Below are 19430 nucleotides of genomic sequence, written 5' to 3'. Positions count from 1 at the left end.
CTTACATTTCATTGGGTAGGGTAGGATATTTAACAATTTCCTTTTTATGGAGCCTTTAGAAATAAGAGTGGCAAGTCACTGGAAATTTAGAAACCAACACCCCTCCCCTCTCAGAAAAAAAAAAAAAGAGAGAGAGAGACAGACAGAGACAGAGACTGAGAGATTCATAAGCTTCCAACGAGATGTCTGAGAATGGAGTGGCTCCAGTCTTGTTCCAAGTTTTGCATCAAATTGGTTCTTAATTTATTCAGGCTTAGTCACCCAACCTTGTTTTTCTTTTTTCTTTTCTTTTTTTTGTTTACAACTGTCCTGATATTTTCTTTTCCTGGCAATTTAATGGAACCATAAACCTACTTTCTGCTGACACCCCATTTCCGTGGAACTAAATAAAGCAAAAGTAACCTATACAAACCGACTATTAACCTCTTTTCAACACTGTTTGCTAAGAGGCTTGCCTGAACTGGGTGCTGAATGTCACAAAAGAATACATCTGGAGGTTTCTAAAATGTAAATAGAGGAGGCTTAGCCCCTGGGTTTCAGCTTTCTTTACTTTGTGTGCATCCAAAATGCTGGCATTAAAATGTCAGGAGCCATTATGAGCTCAGGGGAAAGAATATCACTCGGTTAATATTTTATAAGCCAGGCTCAGACCTGGGATGGAATCGAAGGGAGGCGGGTTCTCTACTCACAGGACAGAACTGGAAGCAACTGAAAAATTCAGACCTGAATTTCTTATTCACACACCCAAGGTAACTGGTTTTTTGAACAAAGTACAATGACCACCTGCAAAAGTTAAAAGAGTTAGGGGGAGCTCACAGCTTTCTGGAGGTTCCTGGGAGCTTCATTTTCCATCTCCTTCTTTTCCTTTTTTCCTCTTCTCTTATTTTTTGCACTCTGAAAACATCTGAGCATTGAGTGCTCATCAAATGTATCTAATTCTCCTGCTGTCTTAGTTTGCTCTTCCTAAAAGCAAAACCTGAGACAAGGATTCCGGGCAAGCAGTTAATGTGGGAGGTGGTCCCCGGAAGCCAGAGTGAGGGAGTGGGGGAAGAAGAAAGGAAAGGAATGAAGGCCAACAAAGTGAGTCTCATGGACAACAGGGACCCCGTCCTGCAGGTAATTCTCTGAAGGAGTGTGGAGAACACCCCTCAGAATTGACCCCGCTAACCTGAGGAGGCTGTGGCATTAATCTCACCGTTCCCATTGTTCATTGTTTGGGGGTGCCGTCGGGCCTGTCCAGCCTGCCCAGCTCGCTTGAACCGAGTGGAGCTCCTTGAGCAGAGGACGCCCCCAGGCAAAAAGCCAGGGAGCAGGCCAGAGGACCCGGCAGGTGCAGCAGCCTCTGCCTCGCCTGCTGAAGGCAGCCTGACACCTCAAAGACGCGACTGGGCTTCTGTGAAGCCCAAGGACAGCTAGGGCATCACAGCAACGCTTTGAGGTTCCAGAAACCAAGAACGGCCACCCAAAGATTTTGAGCAAGGGAGGCTCCCTTCTTTCTTTTCCCACTCCCTTAGCCCCAGGTTGGCTCCCCTGTGACCACGTGCTCTGGTTCTAACTACAAGGGCTGCGAGGCTCCAGTCCCATGCCTGTGCCTTAGGGAACCCAGTGTCCTCTGGCTCTCTGGGGCGTCAGCATGAATTCTCTAGGAAGCACTGGGGAATTACTCATGGATTGCAAAAACAGCAGAGTTTATCTTACAAATTTAAGGAAAACATTTTATTCATCCTGGCTGGCAATTCCAAAAGTTGGCTGGTTTTTAATTATTTGCTAAAAATGAGCCAAACCCTCCAGAGAATCTTCCCATTCGGGAGCCTTCTGGGCTAAGGAGGTCTAAAGCGCCACCTGGTGGCCAACTCGGATCGTTGCTGGTCTCAAAGTCGAGGTGTTCGTTCATTGCAGGTTAGGGGGGCGCCCCTGTGATGTCTGAGGTCCTTCCCCAGCACCCCTCCACGCTGTCTCCAGAAAAAGCCCAAAGTTAAAATGTGGTTGAATCTTAACCCAAGGATTCAAAAAAGAAGAGTGGAGATGAGATTGTAATTTGAGTCCTCTGAACAGAAAAGAGCATTGAGCATCTCTGCATCTGCCTGAGTTCCTTTTCTGTTCATAAATTTTTCTCATTTTTCCATCAAGGCGCCTGTCTTTTTCTCGTTGATTTGTAGGCATTCTTGGTGTGTCCCAGAGGTTAGCCCCTAACCCATTTTAATCAGTGCAAAGATCTTCTCCTTCATTTCTCTTCGTGTCTGTCTTCATTTCAAATTCTGTGACGTGTAGACCTGCACATACGGGATGTCCCAAAAGTCATCCTGCAGTCTTCAAGCTTTAATAACCCAGAAACATTATTTGAAAGTTTATTTACATTTCCATTTTCACTGATTTAATTGTATAAATTTTGAAGAAAAATATTACATTTTTTTATTTTGAAAATGCCTTTATTCAAGTAACTGTCTTTTTAAAAAGGACCCCATTCTTTCCTCCTTTCTGTTTTCATTTTAATTTTTAAGTAAACAACATCGTCAATCAAAAAGATTGAGTCAAAAATTAAAATTAAATGTGTTATTCAAAATCCACAAAACCAAGCAAATGTACCACAAACAATGACCTTCCAAATGATGGTTTTTGCAAACTGGTCAAATGTATATTTCTGAGACTGCATCAAGGAGTCATAACACTGTCTCCTGCCTTCAGGCCTTTCGTGTGGTCCGTAGTTACTGTGGGCACCTTCCCGTTGCAGGGGATGGAAGCTGGCGGACAGGTCCCCTGCCCCGTATAGCTCACAGTCTAGGAGGAGACAAAGACAGGGAGCAAATAAAAAAAATCAGATAGCAACCCATGAAAGAGGACAGAGAGAGTAACCAGGGCTCAGGGACAAGAGGCGCCTGAGGGTGGGGCTCTACAGTTCCTCACTGTTCTGGATTTCTGCAGAGACTCTCAGAGCAGCCCCAAGAAGGGGCCAGGCCAGGTGGGTTTGGTCCTATTCACCTTCCTTTTTAAACCAAAGGACACAGATTTATACACTGGGCTTCGGGATGAGATCACCTTTGATTGAAGATTTTGAAAAATATTTAAAAACCACACTGTTGACCATTGTGAAAATGCTGTGAAATTTCTCTACCAGCTATGAATTGCTTTCACATATTATTATCATTATTATTATTGGCCAATGAATCTCATAACACTGCAGATAAACATATTTTATCTGAGCTTTTCAATAAACAAGTAAAAATCACTGTAAGTACAATGACTAACATGAGTTTTCAGAACCTAAAACCTGGATGAGCATGAACTTCCTCCTTACCATCCAGAGCTAATATTCATGAGCACAAAAAGTGGCATTGATGAGCACCAAAGTTTGTCGGCAGATGTAGCATTTACTGGAGGCAGGGACAGGCACACCGTGTGCAACAGGAGCAGAGGCAGAGAGGGTGCAGCTCAAATCCCCTGGACATGCAGCCCCCAGGGCACTAGGGCTAGCCACAGTGCATGCTGCACAGGCAGACGGGGAAGGCTCTAAATGAATGGAAGAGACCCACAGAGTCACCTCTACTCATTAATGTGCTGTGCAGGCCTGCCTGGGGTCAGATAGAAACACTTGATGTGTGCCTGTGTCTGTTCTTGCCCATCAAATACACACATCAGCATTGTTAGGGATGTGAAGACACTGACTCCTTTGATTTCTCTCTCTCTCTCTCTCCCCCTCTCCCTCCCTCCCTCTCTTCCTCCTCTCCTCCTCCCCCCTTCTCCCCCTCTCCCTCTCCTCTCTCTCTCTCCCTCCCTTCCTCCCTTCCTCCCCTCCTCCTCCTCCCCCCTTCCTACTTCTCTCCCTTTCCTCTCCTTTCCCTCTCCTCTCCCTCTCTCTCCCTCTCCTCTCCCTCTCTCTCTACCCTCTCCTACACTCTCACTCTCTCCCTCTCCTCTCTCTCTGTCCTCTCCCTCTCTCTCTACCTTCTCTCTCCTACACTCTCCCTCTCTCCCTCTCCTCTCTCTCTCTGTCCTCTCCTTCTCTCCCTACCTTCTCTCTCTCTCCTACACTCTCCCTCTCTCCCACACTCTCCCTCTCTCCCTCTCCTCTCTGTCCTCTCCTTCTCTCTCTACCTTCTCTCTCTCCCACTCTCTCCTTCTCCTCTCCCTTTCTCTCTACCTGTTCTCCCTCTGCCTCTCTCTCTCCCATTCTCTCTCTCACTCTATCTACCCTCTCTCACTCTCTCACAGTCTGTCTGCCTCTCTCTCTCTCTCTCTCCTTCTCTCCCTCTCTCTCACTCAGTCTACTCTCTGTCTCCACCCCACATTCCCCTGTAGCTCCTAGAGCATCCAGGGGCAGAGGAGAGGCCCTCCCTAAAAACCCTTGGGTCACGCTGAGCCTCTGTCTCGGCTGCTAATGGTGCAGTTGCTTGCAAAATTAATACTGTATCTCATTCAATTAATGCATGCCTCATTCCTCTTGAGCTTAACAAGATTAAAAGAATGTCGGGCGCCTGGTCCCTGAATATGAATGAGAGACTTGCTCTCAGCCTGTGGCCACCCTATAATGTTAAAACAGTCAGAAGATTAATACACATCCTCTCTGAGGTTCTTGTGCAGCACAGAGGGAGCCCATGAAGGTGATAAGAGCTGCAAAGAGGAAGAGGGTTCAAGGCACAGCTGGAAGTGCCATGCACCAGCCCTGGCAAAATCCAGGGCTGACATTGGTTGGTGTGTGGGGCAGCAGAAGCCTGCTTTGGCCAGGGTTGAATTTCTCACCTTCCAGTTGAGTGGGCCATTCGGTTCTGGTCATCTGGGCACTAGGCAAGTTCAAGAGCATCTGAGCAAGTGAATACCAGCCTCTCTCTGTTTATTTCCCACCCACAGAGTGGGCGTGACTTTGCACAAGAAGAAGCTGCACTGACCAGTTTATTCGATGGCTTATTGATCACCTGCATTAAATCAAGTTTTTAAATAAATAAAAATATAGGTTGGTCAAAAGCAAAATACAGTCTTAAATTTCCCATCTCCTTATAAAATGAACCATAAAATTTAACATCTGGAAAGTTCAAACCAAAGACTAGGCTTATTCTAGATAAGCTTCCTCCAGGGGAAAGAATGCTAACTGATAACTGGATGTTTGTTGGCAAAAATGGTGATTACACTTATGAGTTAACAGTAGAAGATGGATGAGCAGAGCCTGTTATTCATTCTTCTGGACCTGTTATTTGTGTTGGGGAGGAAATCAACTAAATAAGGTAATAATGCCAGATATTTATTCACCAAATATTTGTCAAGCTTAAAATAAATACCAAGTATCATGTTGATCCTCAAGGACACGGAAGTGAACAAAATAGACACATGCCCTATACTCAAAGACCATGCCTTCTGGTGGTGTATGAAACACACAAATAAGCTGTTGCAATAGAAGATTAAAGGTACACAAGAAGAGGGCTATGAGCACTGAAAAGGAAAGTGAGATCGTTGAGTCTCCTGGGGCCTGAAAGTAGTAGACCCTCAGCAAAGAAAGCAATTTCATGTCCATTTCAGGTGTCTGGCAAGAACCTGGGTGGCTTTTAATTCTATTGACGTGCTCGCCATGTTAGAGAGTGAGGCTTGTGAAATAGTGTCCTTGAGGCACAACGTCCATTGGCCACCGGGGACAAGGAAGGAGTTCTGGGGCCCAGGTTTTGCCTGTGCACGGCTCAACCCCTTCATTCCATAATCACAGTGGGTGGAAAGACTTAGGTCAGCTTCACTAGCACTCTAAGCTCCATGCCACAGGATCGTGAACCCACTGACCGTCCAGATGACAAAGCCTGGAGAGAGGCATGTGACCCTGTCAGCGAAGTTTTGAGGGTAGTGATGGGGAGACAGCACACCCAACCCAATGGTGGCTGCTGAGTTCCCCCCTGGAGAGGCCTTTGTGGATGGCCAGACGGGGACTGGAGACCTAGGAGCGCCAGCTCAGCAGGGGCAGCGCAGGCACCTTCACCCTGTGCCCCTGTGTCTTAGGATTGTGTGTACCACACTATCCTGGACTGCAGGACTTTGCTCCTTCCCAACATCCTGCAAGAAATCACTCCCAGGAAGCATCAGAGAGGAACACAAACTTTACAGCGATGCTATAGGGAAGAAAGGAGAGGCGGCCGTCTGACACAGAATCACTGATACAGTTTAGAATGGCCATCTCTGCCTTTCTGTCCTCTCCAAAGTCCCTCTCAGCTACAGTGCAAATGGGAGTTCCTCTTTCCTGACCCCACCCACTCCTGCACTGCCCCTGCCCCTCTCTCTGTCCCCTGCCCTCTGCCTGCTGGAATTTCTCCCCAAATATCGATTGCCTCCCCCATTTATCATGTGTAGTAGCTTTTTTTCTCCCTTAAAACTTGGCTGCAGCCGACACCCAGTTCTCTGAGGCCGAGCTTCTACTTAGAAATAAGCTTATCAAAGAATCGCTTCAGCAAAGGTGGTCTCTCCCATTATGAATTCTAGTAAGTTTTGCTAGGGGAATAAAATTGTCTTTAAATCATTACATCAGCAAAGATGTGGGTGGGATGCAGAAAGGAGCCAGTAGGACCGTCTGTGCCTCCTCCTTGATCCCTGGACTGCACAGTGGCCCCAGAGCACCTGAGATCTCCAACCCTTCCAAGTACCCAGGGCCCAAGCCCTCCTCCACCTCCTTGTCTCCTGCGAACTGGGGAACCCAAACCTGGTGTCCTCTGCTCAACGTGTCCACAGGCATCCGGATGCTGGACCAGCCATTCATGACGGACATCATCGAGGCCTCCTCCATCAGCCATATGCCGCAGCTGATCGACATCTACAGCGCCAGCTGGGGCCCCACAGACAACGGCAAGACAGTGGATGGGCCCCGGGAGCTCACGCTGCAGGCCATGGCCGATGGCGTGAACAAGGTAAGGGGGCCGGCCCCCTAGGCCCTGGCCACTCACAAGGTGGGACAAAGTGGGTGGAGGGGTAGAGGCAACTGGGTGAACCACTGTCACCCTGTGTGTGAGTCCAGGTCCCGCAGGAATCAGACAGCACAGGGGCTTAGCCATGCAGGAGGCTGACTGCGGGGAGGCCTGTGAAGGATAAGGAGAGAGGGCAGAAGAGCCTCAGACACGATGCCTACCTGGCTCCTGCAAACAACAGTGGGAAGGAAGGGGCTGGGGAGGGAGGGTCTCAGACAGCAGTCCCCACGCCAAAGCTGCCCATCACAGTCAGAAAGGGGCCTGCACCGGCACCCCCACCACCCACTCAGTCGTTGGCTGGCAGTAGCACACAGGATGTGGGGTCTCCGCGTACATGGGGCGATAGATCCAGGAGGCAGCAGCCAGGACTATGACCATGACGCTCGTGGGGCAGGGGGTCTGAGCATGCATCCTCACAGCCGCTCCTTCAAGATTAGCCCAGGCTTGGACAGAGCCGAGGAGAAGGAAGCCGGGCAGAGCCTCCAAAGGGATGAGATGCAGGTCAGTGCTGCATAGGGAGGGGAAGGGGGCCCCTTCTCTGAGACGCTGGGGCTGGAGCCACCCCAGAAGAGACACGACCCCAGCCTCAGGGACCAGAGGATTTCTGGGCTCCAGTCTATCAGGAAGTGACTTCGCCTCGCCTATAAAACGGTGATAATGAGGGGTCACGGGGTCACTGTGATGTGTAAATGAGATAAAAGATGCAACTGCTGGGCACTGAGAAGTGCCTGCAAAGGGTCAGCATTTGTCCCAGTCTTGACTGCCACTTAAGCAACCACCCCAAAACTTCATAGCACAGAACACAACTCCTTTACTATGCTTGGGATGCTCTCGGTCAGGAATTTGGACCGGGCACACTGGGGATGGCTCGTCTCTCCTCCACGATTCCTGGGGCCTCGGCCAATAGATTCGTTACTTGAGCATCTGTTACCAAACTTGTGTCTTCATGAGCTGTTCCGATGCATCCATCTACTTGTCATGCGTGGCGCACCTCCCATCCCTTGGCTTATGCAGTCTTTCAGGCCTGTTCTGGCTGCCAGGCCAGCAGTGGTCCCCTCCCTGTGCTCCCAGAGGACTCTCTGTAATCAGCCTGGATGTGGGACTCACACCGCAAGGTCACTGCCGTGTGTGGAGTAAATGGTGTGGTGCTAAGTGACGGAAAGGACAGTGCGTGAGATTTTGGGTGTGGCTTTTGGAACTCCATTTTGGGAATATTTTTAAATTTGCTTCTTAGATTTTGGTAAATTTCAAATAGATGAAATGGCTATAGGAACCAGCACTATTATAAATAAATTATAAAATGCATCCGTTCCACGTACACATTTAAGTTATATACAGTCTGTTTATGGAAAATGCATAAATTCATTACTTATACGTAGATAACACTAATATAAGTGAATGTACAGAACACTGTATGTTTAACGAGGGCATGAAAAAGAGAACATTGAAGAAAATAAGAGTGGGCAATTGAAGGCTGCTTTTCCATACATTTTTTGAGGTCAGAAAACATGTGTTTTCCTGCCCAGACCATCCTCAGGAACTGGCCCGGGGCTTGAGAACATAGTGGATGAGCTGTTCAGGGGGTGGATATGGAATTAATGCAGACACGAAATGTTATGGTGGAGAGGCTGAAAGTCTCATTGAAATCTATGACTACAATGGATGCCATTGGTGCCCACCAAAATCCCCTTTACCAGGCAGGCCTGGGGGCCACCCCAGCTGCTGTGAGTGTTGGCTGCTGATGGCTCACAGCAGCCCCTCTCACGAAGCATTGCCCTGACAGATAGAATCTCTCCCAGAAAGTTATGCCCCCCACACCCAGGGCACAGCCCACAGCCGATGACTAACGCAGGAGCCTGCTTGCCTCCAACAGGGAGGAGTCTTCAATGTCATTTATGGTCCAGAGCCCCCTGTGGGCCAGGCCAAGGGTAGGCTTTACCCAAGGCTACATAGCTTTGGGGTTCCTTCCCCTCTGTATCTTCCTTCACTCCCTTGCTCACAGGTTGCTCCTGAGAGCTCTCCCTCAATGAGTCTGGGGCAGCTGAATCTCTCTCTCAGGCTCTGCTTCTAGGGAACGCCTCCCACAAACACTACCTCAAAATTTACCCCACTAGGTTTCCCTTTTTCCTTTGGCTGCCAGGAAGCTTAGAACTAAGTGTGTGCCTATTACCAGTGGTTTTTTAGATTAGGTTTTCTTCTACCTTCTTTCTTTTTTTTTCTTTTGAGATAGGGTCTCACTGCATCACCCAGGCTGGAACGCAGTGCACAATCTCAGCTCACTGCAGCCTCAACCTCCTGGGCTCAAGTGATTCTCCTGCCTCAGCCTCCAGAGTGGCTGGGACTACAGGCGCATGATACCATGCCCAGCTAACTTTTTGTAGACATGTTTCACCATGTTGCCCAGGCTGGTTTCAAACTCTGGGACTCAAGAGATCCTCCCACCTTGGCCTTGGATTACAAGCATGCGCCACCACACCCGGCCTCTTCCACTCCGTTTTTCTCCATCTCTTCACCACTCACAGCCTCCAAAATCATCCCTTAGCTTCTGTCCCTGTGTCCGTGTTTGTATTCCTAGTGAGTCTAAGCCTCTGAATGCTAGGCAATGTAAAATTTGTAAAAGAATTGATGAAATGAGCTCAGTCTGATTAGATTATATTTAGCCATGAGAAATCTAACTTTGGATCCTTACTAAATTGTTGCTTGCTTACACACATTCCTAGTCTTACCAGACTAAAGCATCTCGCTGGACAAAAATTGGCAAGTTCACATGTAACTTCCCCAGAGTCTCAGCCCTAAACAATAGTAAACAATATTTCAAACAAAGTGGAACCCTTCAGCGCAGTGGGTGGCCAACTTTGGCACACAGGCTGGATCTAACCCCCAGACTGGCTTTGCAAAGACAATTTCCTTGGGACACAGCCAGGCCCTTCCAGGCCTTTGTGACACTCTGGGCACCTCCAACCACAGCTGTCACAGGCCCCAGGGGAAGGAAGCACATAGGCTACCAAATGAAGGGGCTCATCTCTCAGAATCAGGCTTTTCTGGTGCTGGTCAACATCTTTGTCTTCACTGGAGAGCCAACACTGCACAGCAGCAGGTCCGTCCTGTTGCAGGGATATTTCAGCAGGTGGAGAGCTCCTCTTGACAGTGGTGAGAGCTGAGTTTTAACCTCAGTCCTGCCCCTCATTGGCTGGGGAACTTCAGACTGACTAGTTGGTGTCTCCATTCCTCACTTTCTGCAAAATGGTCTGAGTCAGTGCTTCTTAAAGTGTGGCCACAGCCCACCTGGGAGAGTGAAAAATGCAAAACCTCAGTGCCTCCTCCCCTCCCACAGATGCCGCATTTTAACAAGATCTCATTGAAGTTTGCAAAGTGTTGCTCTACATGATCTTGAGGATCCAAATCATCTAACCCTGAGATCCTAAGACCCTAACATATGGTTTCTTAAAACCTACAATGAATAGAAAAGGGCAGCAGGGGTGACGCATTTCCAGAAAGGAACAGCCCTGTATTTCCTCATCAGGACGATGGGTTGGACGGGTGGGCTGTGTGATGACTGAGCCACACACCATTTGTCTCTGTGTTGAAGGAACAGAGACCTAGGTAGCCCAAATAAATTGGTTTCTCGTAAGAATGCACCAGGAGGGGCTGGGCATAGTGGCTCATGCCTGTAATTCCAACACTTTGTGGGGCTGAGGCGGGTGGATCACCTGAGGTCAGGAGTTCAAGACCAGCCTGACCAACATGGTGAAACCCCGTCTCTACTAAAGATACAAAAAATTAGCCATGTGTAGTGGTGGACACCTGTAATCTCAGTTACTCAAGAGGCTGAGGCAAGAGAATCACTTGAACCCGGGAGGCAGACGTTGCAGTGAGCTGAGATCATGCCATTGCACTCCAGCCTGGGCATCAAGAGTAAAACTCTCATCTCAAAAAAAAAAAAGAAAAAAAAGCGCCAAGAGGGATCAGGGCAATGAGATAGATTCAGGCAAGACCTCATAGTGCCTGGGAACAGACAGATATCCTGATCCAAGGTGGCTGCAGGATGCCAGCCCCAAGAATGTGTGGAGAGCCACAGGAGGGCTCTGCAGTCATGGGGCTAGGCCACACTCACCCTGTCTGCTTCTGCCCGGCTCCGTGGCTCCCACTCTCCAACTAACCCTTCCCCTTCCTTGAGGCTTATGCTTAGAGGTGTTTCCACTTGGACACCACCCCATTGGCACCCTTGCTTGTTAGAACCTGTCAGCCTCTGCTCCAGCTGACACCTGCCCTCGATGCTTTCAGGGAAATTTTGGTTAAAAATTAGGGGAAACACCCCAAGATGAGCCTCCAAAACCAAGAAATGTTCTGTTGGGAAGGTTCAGAACTTGCAGGGTCAGAGGCCAGTCAGAAGGTTTCTAACAAAACCCCTTTCTTTCTCCTGTGAGGATATCAAAGCGTAGTTGTCTATATTCACAGTCTTCTTAGGCATCTGATGGAGTAGTTTCTTCTGAGCTGTTGAATTCTTTCAAAGGTCTGAACAGAAATATAAGACTGTATGCACCTGTATTAATCTGTTTTCATGCTGTTGGTAAAGACATACCTAAGGCTGGGCAATTTATAAAAGAAAGAGGTTTATTGGTCTTACAGTTCCACATAGCTGGGGAGACCTCATAATCATGGTGGAAGGTGAAAGGCATGTCTTACATGGTGGCAGACAAGAGAAGAGAGCTTCTGTAGGGAAACTCCCCTTTTTAAAACCATCGGATCTCATGAGACTTATTCACTATCAAGAGAACAGCATGGGGAAGGCCCGCCCCCATGATTCACTTACCTCCCACTGGGTCCTTCCTACAACATGTGGAAATTCAAGATGAGATTTGGGTGGGGACACAGCCAAACCCTATCAGCACCTCTTCTGTTGTGGGTTCAATTGTGTCCCCAAATATTCATATGTTGGGGTCCTAATCCCCAATACCTCATAATGTGACCTTATTTGGAAATAGGGTCATTGCAGATATAATTAATTAAGATGAGGTCATATTGGAGTAGGATGGGCCTCTAATCCAATATGATTGGTGTCCTTATTTAAAAGACAAAAAAAAGAACAGGAACATCTGGGCACAGATATGCACACAGGGAGAACAGTGTGTGAAGATGAAGGCAGAGGGGCTGGGGATGCATCCACAAGCCCAGGAAAGCCAGAGATGGCCAACAGCCCACCGGGAGCTGAGAGAGAAATGGGATAGATTCCGTCTCCAGAACTTCCAGGAATGGAACTGAATCTATTATGTCTCCAGAACTTCTAGAGATGGATTCTATTCCTAGAAGTTCTGGAGATGGAAGTGTCAGCAGCGTTGGCTGACATTTCTGTCTCCAGGACTTCTAGGCAAGAAATTTCTGTTGTTTAACCCACCCAGTTTGTGGTCTTTTGGTTGTTACTTTGGTCCTTTGGTTGTGGTCCTTTGGTAGCAGCCCTGGCAAACTCATGCGCCTTCCAGTCTTAGAATGGATCATCAAAAAAGAGGTTTGGCAGTGTGGGAATGACCTGGTCACTGTTCAAGGTCACCTTGATGTCACCTGGCCCTCTCCTTTACAGCCAAGATGGTCAATAGTTGATCCAATTGTGACTTTTTTCTTCTAGTTCAGGACCTTGAGAAGTCTCCCTCCCTCCCTTCTCTGACATAGCTTCCTCAAAGGAATGAGCATGCGAAAATGCTCACGATGCAGTCCTAGGAGAGAAACATGTTTCCAAGTTAGGGACAGTGCTGTGCTGAAATGCTCCCAATAACATCACACTGGGAGCTTGAAATTCAACATGGAAATTGACAAACACTAAAAATAAAGCCCTTTTATGCCCCCTTCAGAGAGCTGGTTGTTAAACATTCAACAGCACACCCTTCGTTAGAGGACTCTTCTGACTTCCCTTAAATTATAGCACTTACATACCTATGTGTTCTCCCTGCAAGTAACAGCCACCCTTGCCTTCATGAGTCTGGAAGTTCCCTTTGGGAAGTGGAAAAACTGGAGGAAAAACACCTGAAACCCCAAGGTTTTACGTTTCCCCAAAACGACAAGTTTCCCAACCAGAGTCCTAAGTTACCCCAAGACTGTGGAGGACAACTTTTCTAAGTCAAGGAAAGATCTCACACTTTAACGAATTCATCACTTTTACATTAAATACAAGGATCCCAGAAACACAATTATGAGATGGGAAACAGAGTCCTCGAAGTGAACATCACGGTGACAGCAGCTAAATGTCCATTGCTACACTGTTTAGGAAATAGTGAAGATGCTTTATTACAAGGTTATGGCAGTCTGCTGTGGAAATTCAACCCATCTGAAACAGCAACGGGAGCCCGACATTTGAGTGACACAGTGCGGCTTACAGAGAATGTCTGCCAACAGGATCGGGTGGCAGGAAAGTGACGTCCCTACCCTGTTTCAATGCCTGGTCTCCTTAAGAAGCATTTAGGATGAAATTTTTGATGCACAAACAGCCTGTTTCCTTATTGCATTATTCGTTGTGTGACTGGAGAGAAATGGTTACACATCCAAGCCCCAGACCAGGTGACAGCAGGTGCCCAGGGGAACCGTTGGCAGATTCCCCCTTTCCTCAGCAGACATGGATTTTCCCTGAGAGGCACTTTTTTTAACACCTGAGGCCAAAAGAGAGTCGGGAAGGTAGGCGATGTCTGCCCTCTCTCCAGACTGTCATCCCTGGGTGCCCCTGTCATTTTCCACGGACTTCTGCACTGCTCCACTGCCTCTCAAAGCAGGATATTTCTCTCTCCTCCATCTGTAGCCTCCCTGGCTGCAGGTGAAAAGGCCCTTTCAAGTATGATTGTCCTGCAAAGCATGCCGAGCCCGCTGAAGCTTAAGAGAAAAATTGTTATGACCGATCTTCAGATGACAGCATGTACATCTTTTAGAAAGTGGAGTGAGTATGATGAAAAATATATGATTTCTCATTTGACTTTTCCCCAAGCAATGGGAATAAATTTCCCCAAGCAGTGGGAATAAATCTTTCCTCGTCTCAAGGTGACATTTTTTGGACAACATTGTCGCGTTTTGGAAGTGAGGGTGCATTGTGCATTAGCGAAGTTTCTCTCCCAGTGACTTCCACTGCCTGGTCTACTCTAAGGGAAAATCCACTTCTGAAAGGCAATCTTCACATAAACAAAGGAATCAGAGAATTACCTGTTACACAAGGCACTTCTCATGTTTGTCTTTCAATTTTATCATCCTGTACGTGTGTTTTGTTTGACCAACATAGTAATGATTAAAAGGAAGAGAACAAAGAGGAGATGGATAAGAGACTTTTATCGGGGCACACACTGTTTGCCATAGATCCCACCATTCCCAGTTGTCTGATGGCTGCTTCGCACGAACATCACCTACCTGGCTCCTTAGGGATTTGAAGTTTGCACCTCCTACATTTGCTTAGTAAATACTTGAGAGAAGCAGTGAGGAGTGGGCAAGAAGGAAATCCTCTTTTTCTTTTGCTTATTTTAATCTTTAGCTTTGTAGTCTATGTGTTGGGTTTACAGTTACAGCATTTTTCACACTGTATATGGGAAGAGGGTGACAGTCAGAGACCCCTGAATTACCAGAGGGTTCAATAATTGACTTCTGTCTTAGTTTTCGATCTCCTGGAAGCAGATCCTGACGCAAGATTTGGGATCAAGTAGTTTATTGGGGAGGTAAAGAGAATACCAGTGATGAACGGGAAGTGTGGCAGGAAAGAGACAGGACCGGTTAAGGGTATGTTACCCTGCCAGTCATTACTGTCAGCAACTGGAGCTTAAGGCCACTGGGAAACTTCAGAAAACCACACCGAAACTTGAGAACACACTCCAAAGGTATCCCACCCTGTGGGAAAGGAGCTGGAATAAAACCCATTGATGAGGTTTGTTCCCAAAACTTGTAAATGCCCCAGTGCTTTCAGCCTGAGAACAGATGCACAGAGCAGCCTTTCAGCCTCTTGGGAGGAAGCCCTTAGACCAAAAGATGCATATGTTGACATTTGGAAACTCCCAGGCACAGGGAATTCTAAAGTCCAAGGCATATGGGCTCACACACAACTCCCAAAGTGCAGCTTAAGCAAAACCTAACCTGAGACTTAGAGTCATCACTCTCTGGATAAATAAAGCACTGGCAAGGTGATGTGTTTACTGTTCAGGAAAAGGAGGTAGCCCTTACAAAGAGGGAGCTACAAAAACCAGCCATTGTGGGACACAGCATCTTATTTTGCTCTGACAACCAGAAGGGGAATTCGGGTGACGCTAGAAGGTCTTGAAAGTGACAACTGATTCATGAACTTCTTTCCACAACTTGAGGAAATGCAGCCACCCAGGGCAACCCTGGTACACCTATTGCTGGCTCTGATGACTACATCCCAACTTCTTCTTAATCACTCTTCAGAGTTGCTGCTGGAGGGAATATTTTAGGAATATTTAAAGACAAGGCCACAAAAATTCTCTAAGGTACAGATGAGACAGCGCATTGATTGTTTACTCCCTAAGGGGCTGCAAAGGGCAAAGCACAGATCTCAGCTCTTCTTCTAGCTGGAATGTATGGACTGGGACCACTTACAAGAAAACCACCAGCCAGGAAAGCAGGGGACAGAAAGCTGCCTGGGGAGACAGTGATAAATTAGGCATGGGCGAGGGGAGGCCACAGTGCCGCCTGCTGAAATTTAATCAGAGCCATGGGTCGTACACCGTGGCAGTGAGTGCCAGGGCCTCTGGCAGACGATGAATGCCTCCTGCCAAGGAGCTCTCACGAATACTCCTTGAGCCCAGATTTATGCTCTGCAGCCAGATGAAGGTCGCAACTGAGCAGAACTGCTGCAGCGAGGAATCTGTAGCTCAGCCTTGGAAACTTAGCTGGTGCCGTTACCGTCCCTCCTTTCAAAGAGAACTACGAGAAAAGTCTGGTGGGTTTCGGGTGATCCTTGTGACTAGCCGTCTCGTTTTGCCAGCAACTTTCCTGTTTTTAGCACTGAAAAGTCCTACATCTCAGGAAACCCCTCAATCCTGGGCAAACCAAGAGAGTTGGTCACCCACCCTTTGGCATTATTAGTAGCGTTGGCCCACCTGGGCCCAGTGAGAAATTCACCCGAGGTTAGAAGCTGACATGAATGTGAACTCAGCAGCACCTCTGACATCAGAAAGATTCATCACTACAGTGGCTGGATCCTTTGAGCAGTGAGACAGAATAACACAGGATTCTGACCTCCAGGGTGGTTACACGAAAACCACACAATAACTAAAGACAACCAAAGGCGCCATCAAACACTGAATCGAGGTGAGGATTTGAATCAGAGGCCAGGGCAACTGCATCATCCTTAGCTTGGCTTTTCCAGAGAACTTGATACCCTACTCCCGTTGAACTACCACAGAACCCACAGGGGCTCTGCAGAGTCTCGAACTGACCAGTAAAAGTTCCAAACTACAAAGGATACCATCTGTCATCACTCCTACTCACAACTCATTGATTTAAATGGCTTATAAGACCTCACCCAACCACAAAGAGGCCTGGTCATGGGCTCAGACCATGGACAGTTTGCAATATTTAGCAAGCAGTAGCAATGACTACCACGGTGTGCACTGAAACAGGTAACTCAAGAGGTAACCAGTTGACCTAGTGAGGACAAATGTGCAAATGTCGAAGATGTTTGTGAATTGTTTGAATACAATTTGCCAAAGATGTTCATGAATAATTTGAATAAAATTTTTCGTGAACCATGAGTGCAGAAAGGCAATATTCATAAATCAATACATGGTTTCATGTGCAATTTAAAATATGTGTTTGTTTTAAAATTCATATTTTAATAACAGATTAAAGTAATATAATGAAAAAGTGTCTGCAAGTCTAAATCCAACACATCAAAGAAAAAGGAAAAACTGAGTAAATATATATGCATATAGATAATAAAAATCTAGCTCAGTTTCTTAATACAGGAAGAGCTCTTACAAACCAATAAAAAGAATATTATGAGGTCAGGCGAGGTGGCTCACACCTGTAATCCCAGCACTTTGGGGGGCTGCAGTGGGCAGATCCCTCGAGGTCAGGAGTTTGGGACCAGCCTGGCCAACAGGGTGAAACTCCGTCGTCTCTACTAAAAAAAATAAATAAATAAAAATAAAAATTGGCCGGGCACAGTGCTATGTGCCTGTAATCCCAGCTACTCAGGAGGCTGAGGCAGGAGAATATCTTGAAGCCAGGAGGCAAAGACTGCAATGAGTCGAGATCACACCATTGCACTCCAGCCTGGGTGACAGAGCTATCCTCCGTCTCAAAAAAAAAAAAAAAAAATTCTATGAAAGAAAAAAAAATAGGCAAAGGATATTATCATTTGGGGCTTGGGGCTTTGCTAAATAATAAAACAAGAATACAAATGAGCAGGAAAGACACAAAAAGATAAATTCAACTTTAGTGAAAAAATATATAACTCAAAACAATGAGGTACTATTTTTACCCACCAAATTGGCAAAACTATTTTTAAGAAATGACAATTCTAAATTATGACGCATATGAGCTGAATATAGAGTTCTCATGCACTGCTGGTAAACATATAAACTGCTAACAAACTTTATCAAGAGTAATAATATGGCAGATGGACTAAGAATCGTCATTCATTTTTTTCACCCAAAATTTCCTCTTTTAGAAACACTGCCTAAGAAAATAAACATACAAAGACATATATGAGATTATGTTCATTTTAAACATGAAGTACTTTTTTAAAAACTAGAGACAACATTCCATGTACATTCAAGAAGAGGTGTAAATAAATTGCGGAATGGCTATTTCATAAAACTAATAAAAAATTATGGTGTAGAAGAGTATTTAATCACATAAAAAATGTTAATTATATAAATTGTGAGGAATACATTTTAAGCAGGCCAAGAAAGTTGATCAATTTTTATTATCCCAATTTCACTTTCAAGCCCATTCTTATACTTTGCATTTATATGTAAAGTTGGCAAGAATCCACAAAATATCACCAGTGATTATCTATTCATGTAAGATTACAAAGGATTTTTATTTCCTTCATCTTCTATATTCCAATTATTCTATAATAAATATTATTTTCATAGTAAAAAATACAATAACTTTTTCCAAGGTGTGCTAATGTTGTATTAAGAAATCAAGGTGACTGGAAAATAAAAATTACTATAATTGTTTACAAAAAGATAATCTCTCCCAGGCTTGCCTCACCAGGGGTCTGCACCCTGCACCCATACCAACCCCAGACCAGCACCTATTCTGGTCATTAACCCCAGTGGCTACCCATTGGTTAGGGTGGAGGGACTGACTCACTTTAGCCACAAGTTTCTCAAAGTGAGATTTCCACCTCCTCAAACGTAGGCAATGCCCTGGGTACACAGCAAGCCACTGCACCAGTCTCTAGCTGGAATGTCACCTTAGCTGACGGTAAGCAATTTGTAACATTCTTTTTATATTATGAGCAACATCAAAAATTTGCTTGAACGTTTCAGAAATTTTGGGCTTGTGAGAGGCTACTTAAGGCCCAGCAAGTTCCAACTCACTGCCCTCACTGAGCAGGGTTTCTCAGCCTGGACATACGGACATTGTGGGCAAAATACTGTTTTGTCCGTGGTGAGTAGGTTATCCTTTGCATAGAAGTTTAGTAGTCTCCCTGGCCTTTATCAACTAGATGCTAGTAAAACACACATGGTTGTGACCACCAAAAATGTGTCCATCACTGCATCCTGGAGCAAAAGTCCACATTAGTTGAGAACCAGGGTGGTTAAGTACACTCCATAGTGCCTAGGTTAAAAGTTTCCATTTGGTAAAAACTTTTGAGAAACACTGTAATCTCACTAAACTCCAAAAGACTGGCAGAATTCAAAGTGGAGTTGCACCACTCATTTAATTTCACCTAAATGCACTTGCCTTTTTTTTTTTTTTTTTTCTGTCACCCAGGCTGGAGTGCAGTGGTGTGATTACAGCTCACTGCAGACCCAACTCCTCAAACTCCTGGGCTCCTCCCGAGTAGCTAAGACTACAGGTGTGCCCCACCACGCCAAGCTAATTTTTCATTTTGTGCAGATGGGGGTGAGTGGGCCTCTTGCTACTTTGCCCAGGCAGGCCTCAAACTCTTGGCCTCAAATGCTCCTCTCTCCTCAAGCCTCCACTTCCCAGAGCACTGGGATTACAGGCATGAGCCACCAGGCTGGCCTACTTGGCTCAGGCAGCTAACAGCCATTCCACTCACTGAGCATGAGCTGCAGGATTAGGGTGGAGACCCTGCCCTCCAGCAGATGCCCCACCCACAGTGCTGGCTCTTGAGTCATGGCCTCCCTTTGTCCTCCAGCTCCAGGGTCATCCTCTAATCCATGGGTGACTTCCCATTTCCCTTTTGGGTTTTAGGCTTTCCTTTAACACCTATTCCCTGGATAAAATTCCCTCTGTTGACCTGCCAAGTGTGGCAATATTTGCCTGGCTGAATCTCAATTGATATATTGTATATTTTTTGGGATAATGTTACATATA

The 19430-nt window shown here is 46.4% G+C and overlaps 1 protein-coding gene across 1 annotated transcript in view; it reads left to right on the top strand.

Moving 5' to 3' along the window:
• PCSK2 (proprotein convertase subtilisin/kexin type 2) overlaps nt 1-19430 on the top strand; it is a 259315-nt gene that overhangs the window by 201522 nt on the left and 38363 nt on the right. The window contains exon 8 of the mRNA XM_003268203.4: nt 6697-6872. Coding sequence (XP_003268251.1) covers nt 6697-6872 — 176 coding nt within the window. The remainder of the gene's footprint in view (nt 1-6696; nt 6873-19430) is intronic.

Source organism: Nomascus leucogenys, chromosome 13, assembly GCF_006542625.1.
Source record: "Nomascus leucogenys isolate Asia chromosome 13, Asia_NLE_v1, whole genome shotgun sequence".
Lineage (NCBI taxonomy): Eukaryota > Metazoa > Chordata > Mammalia > Primates > Hylobatidae > Nomascus > Nomascus leucogenys.
Note: the sequence above shows the minus strand (reverse complement) of the source record. Positions and strands in the feature narration are given on the sequence as shown.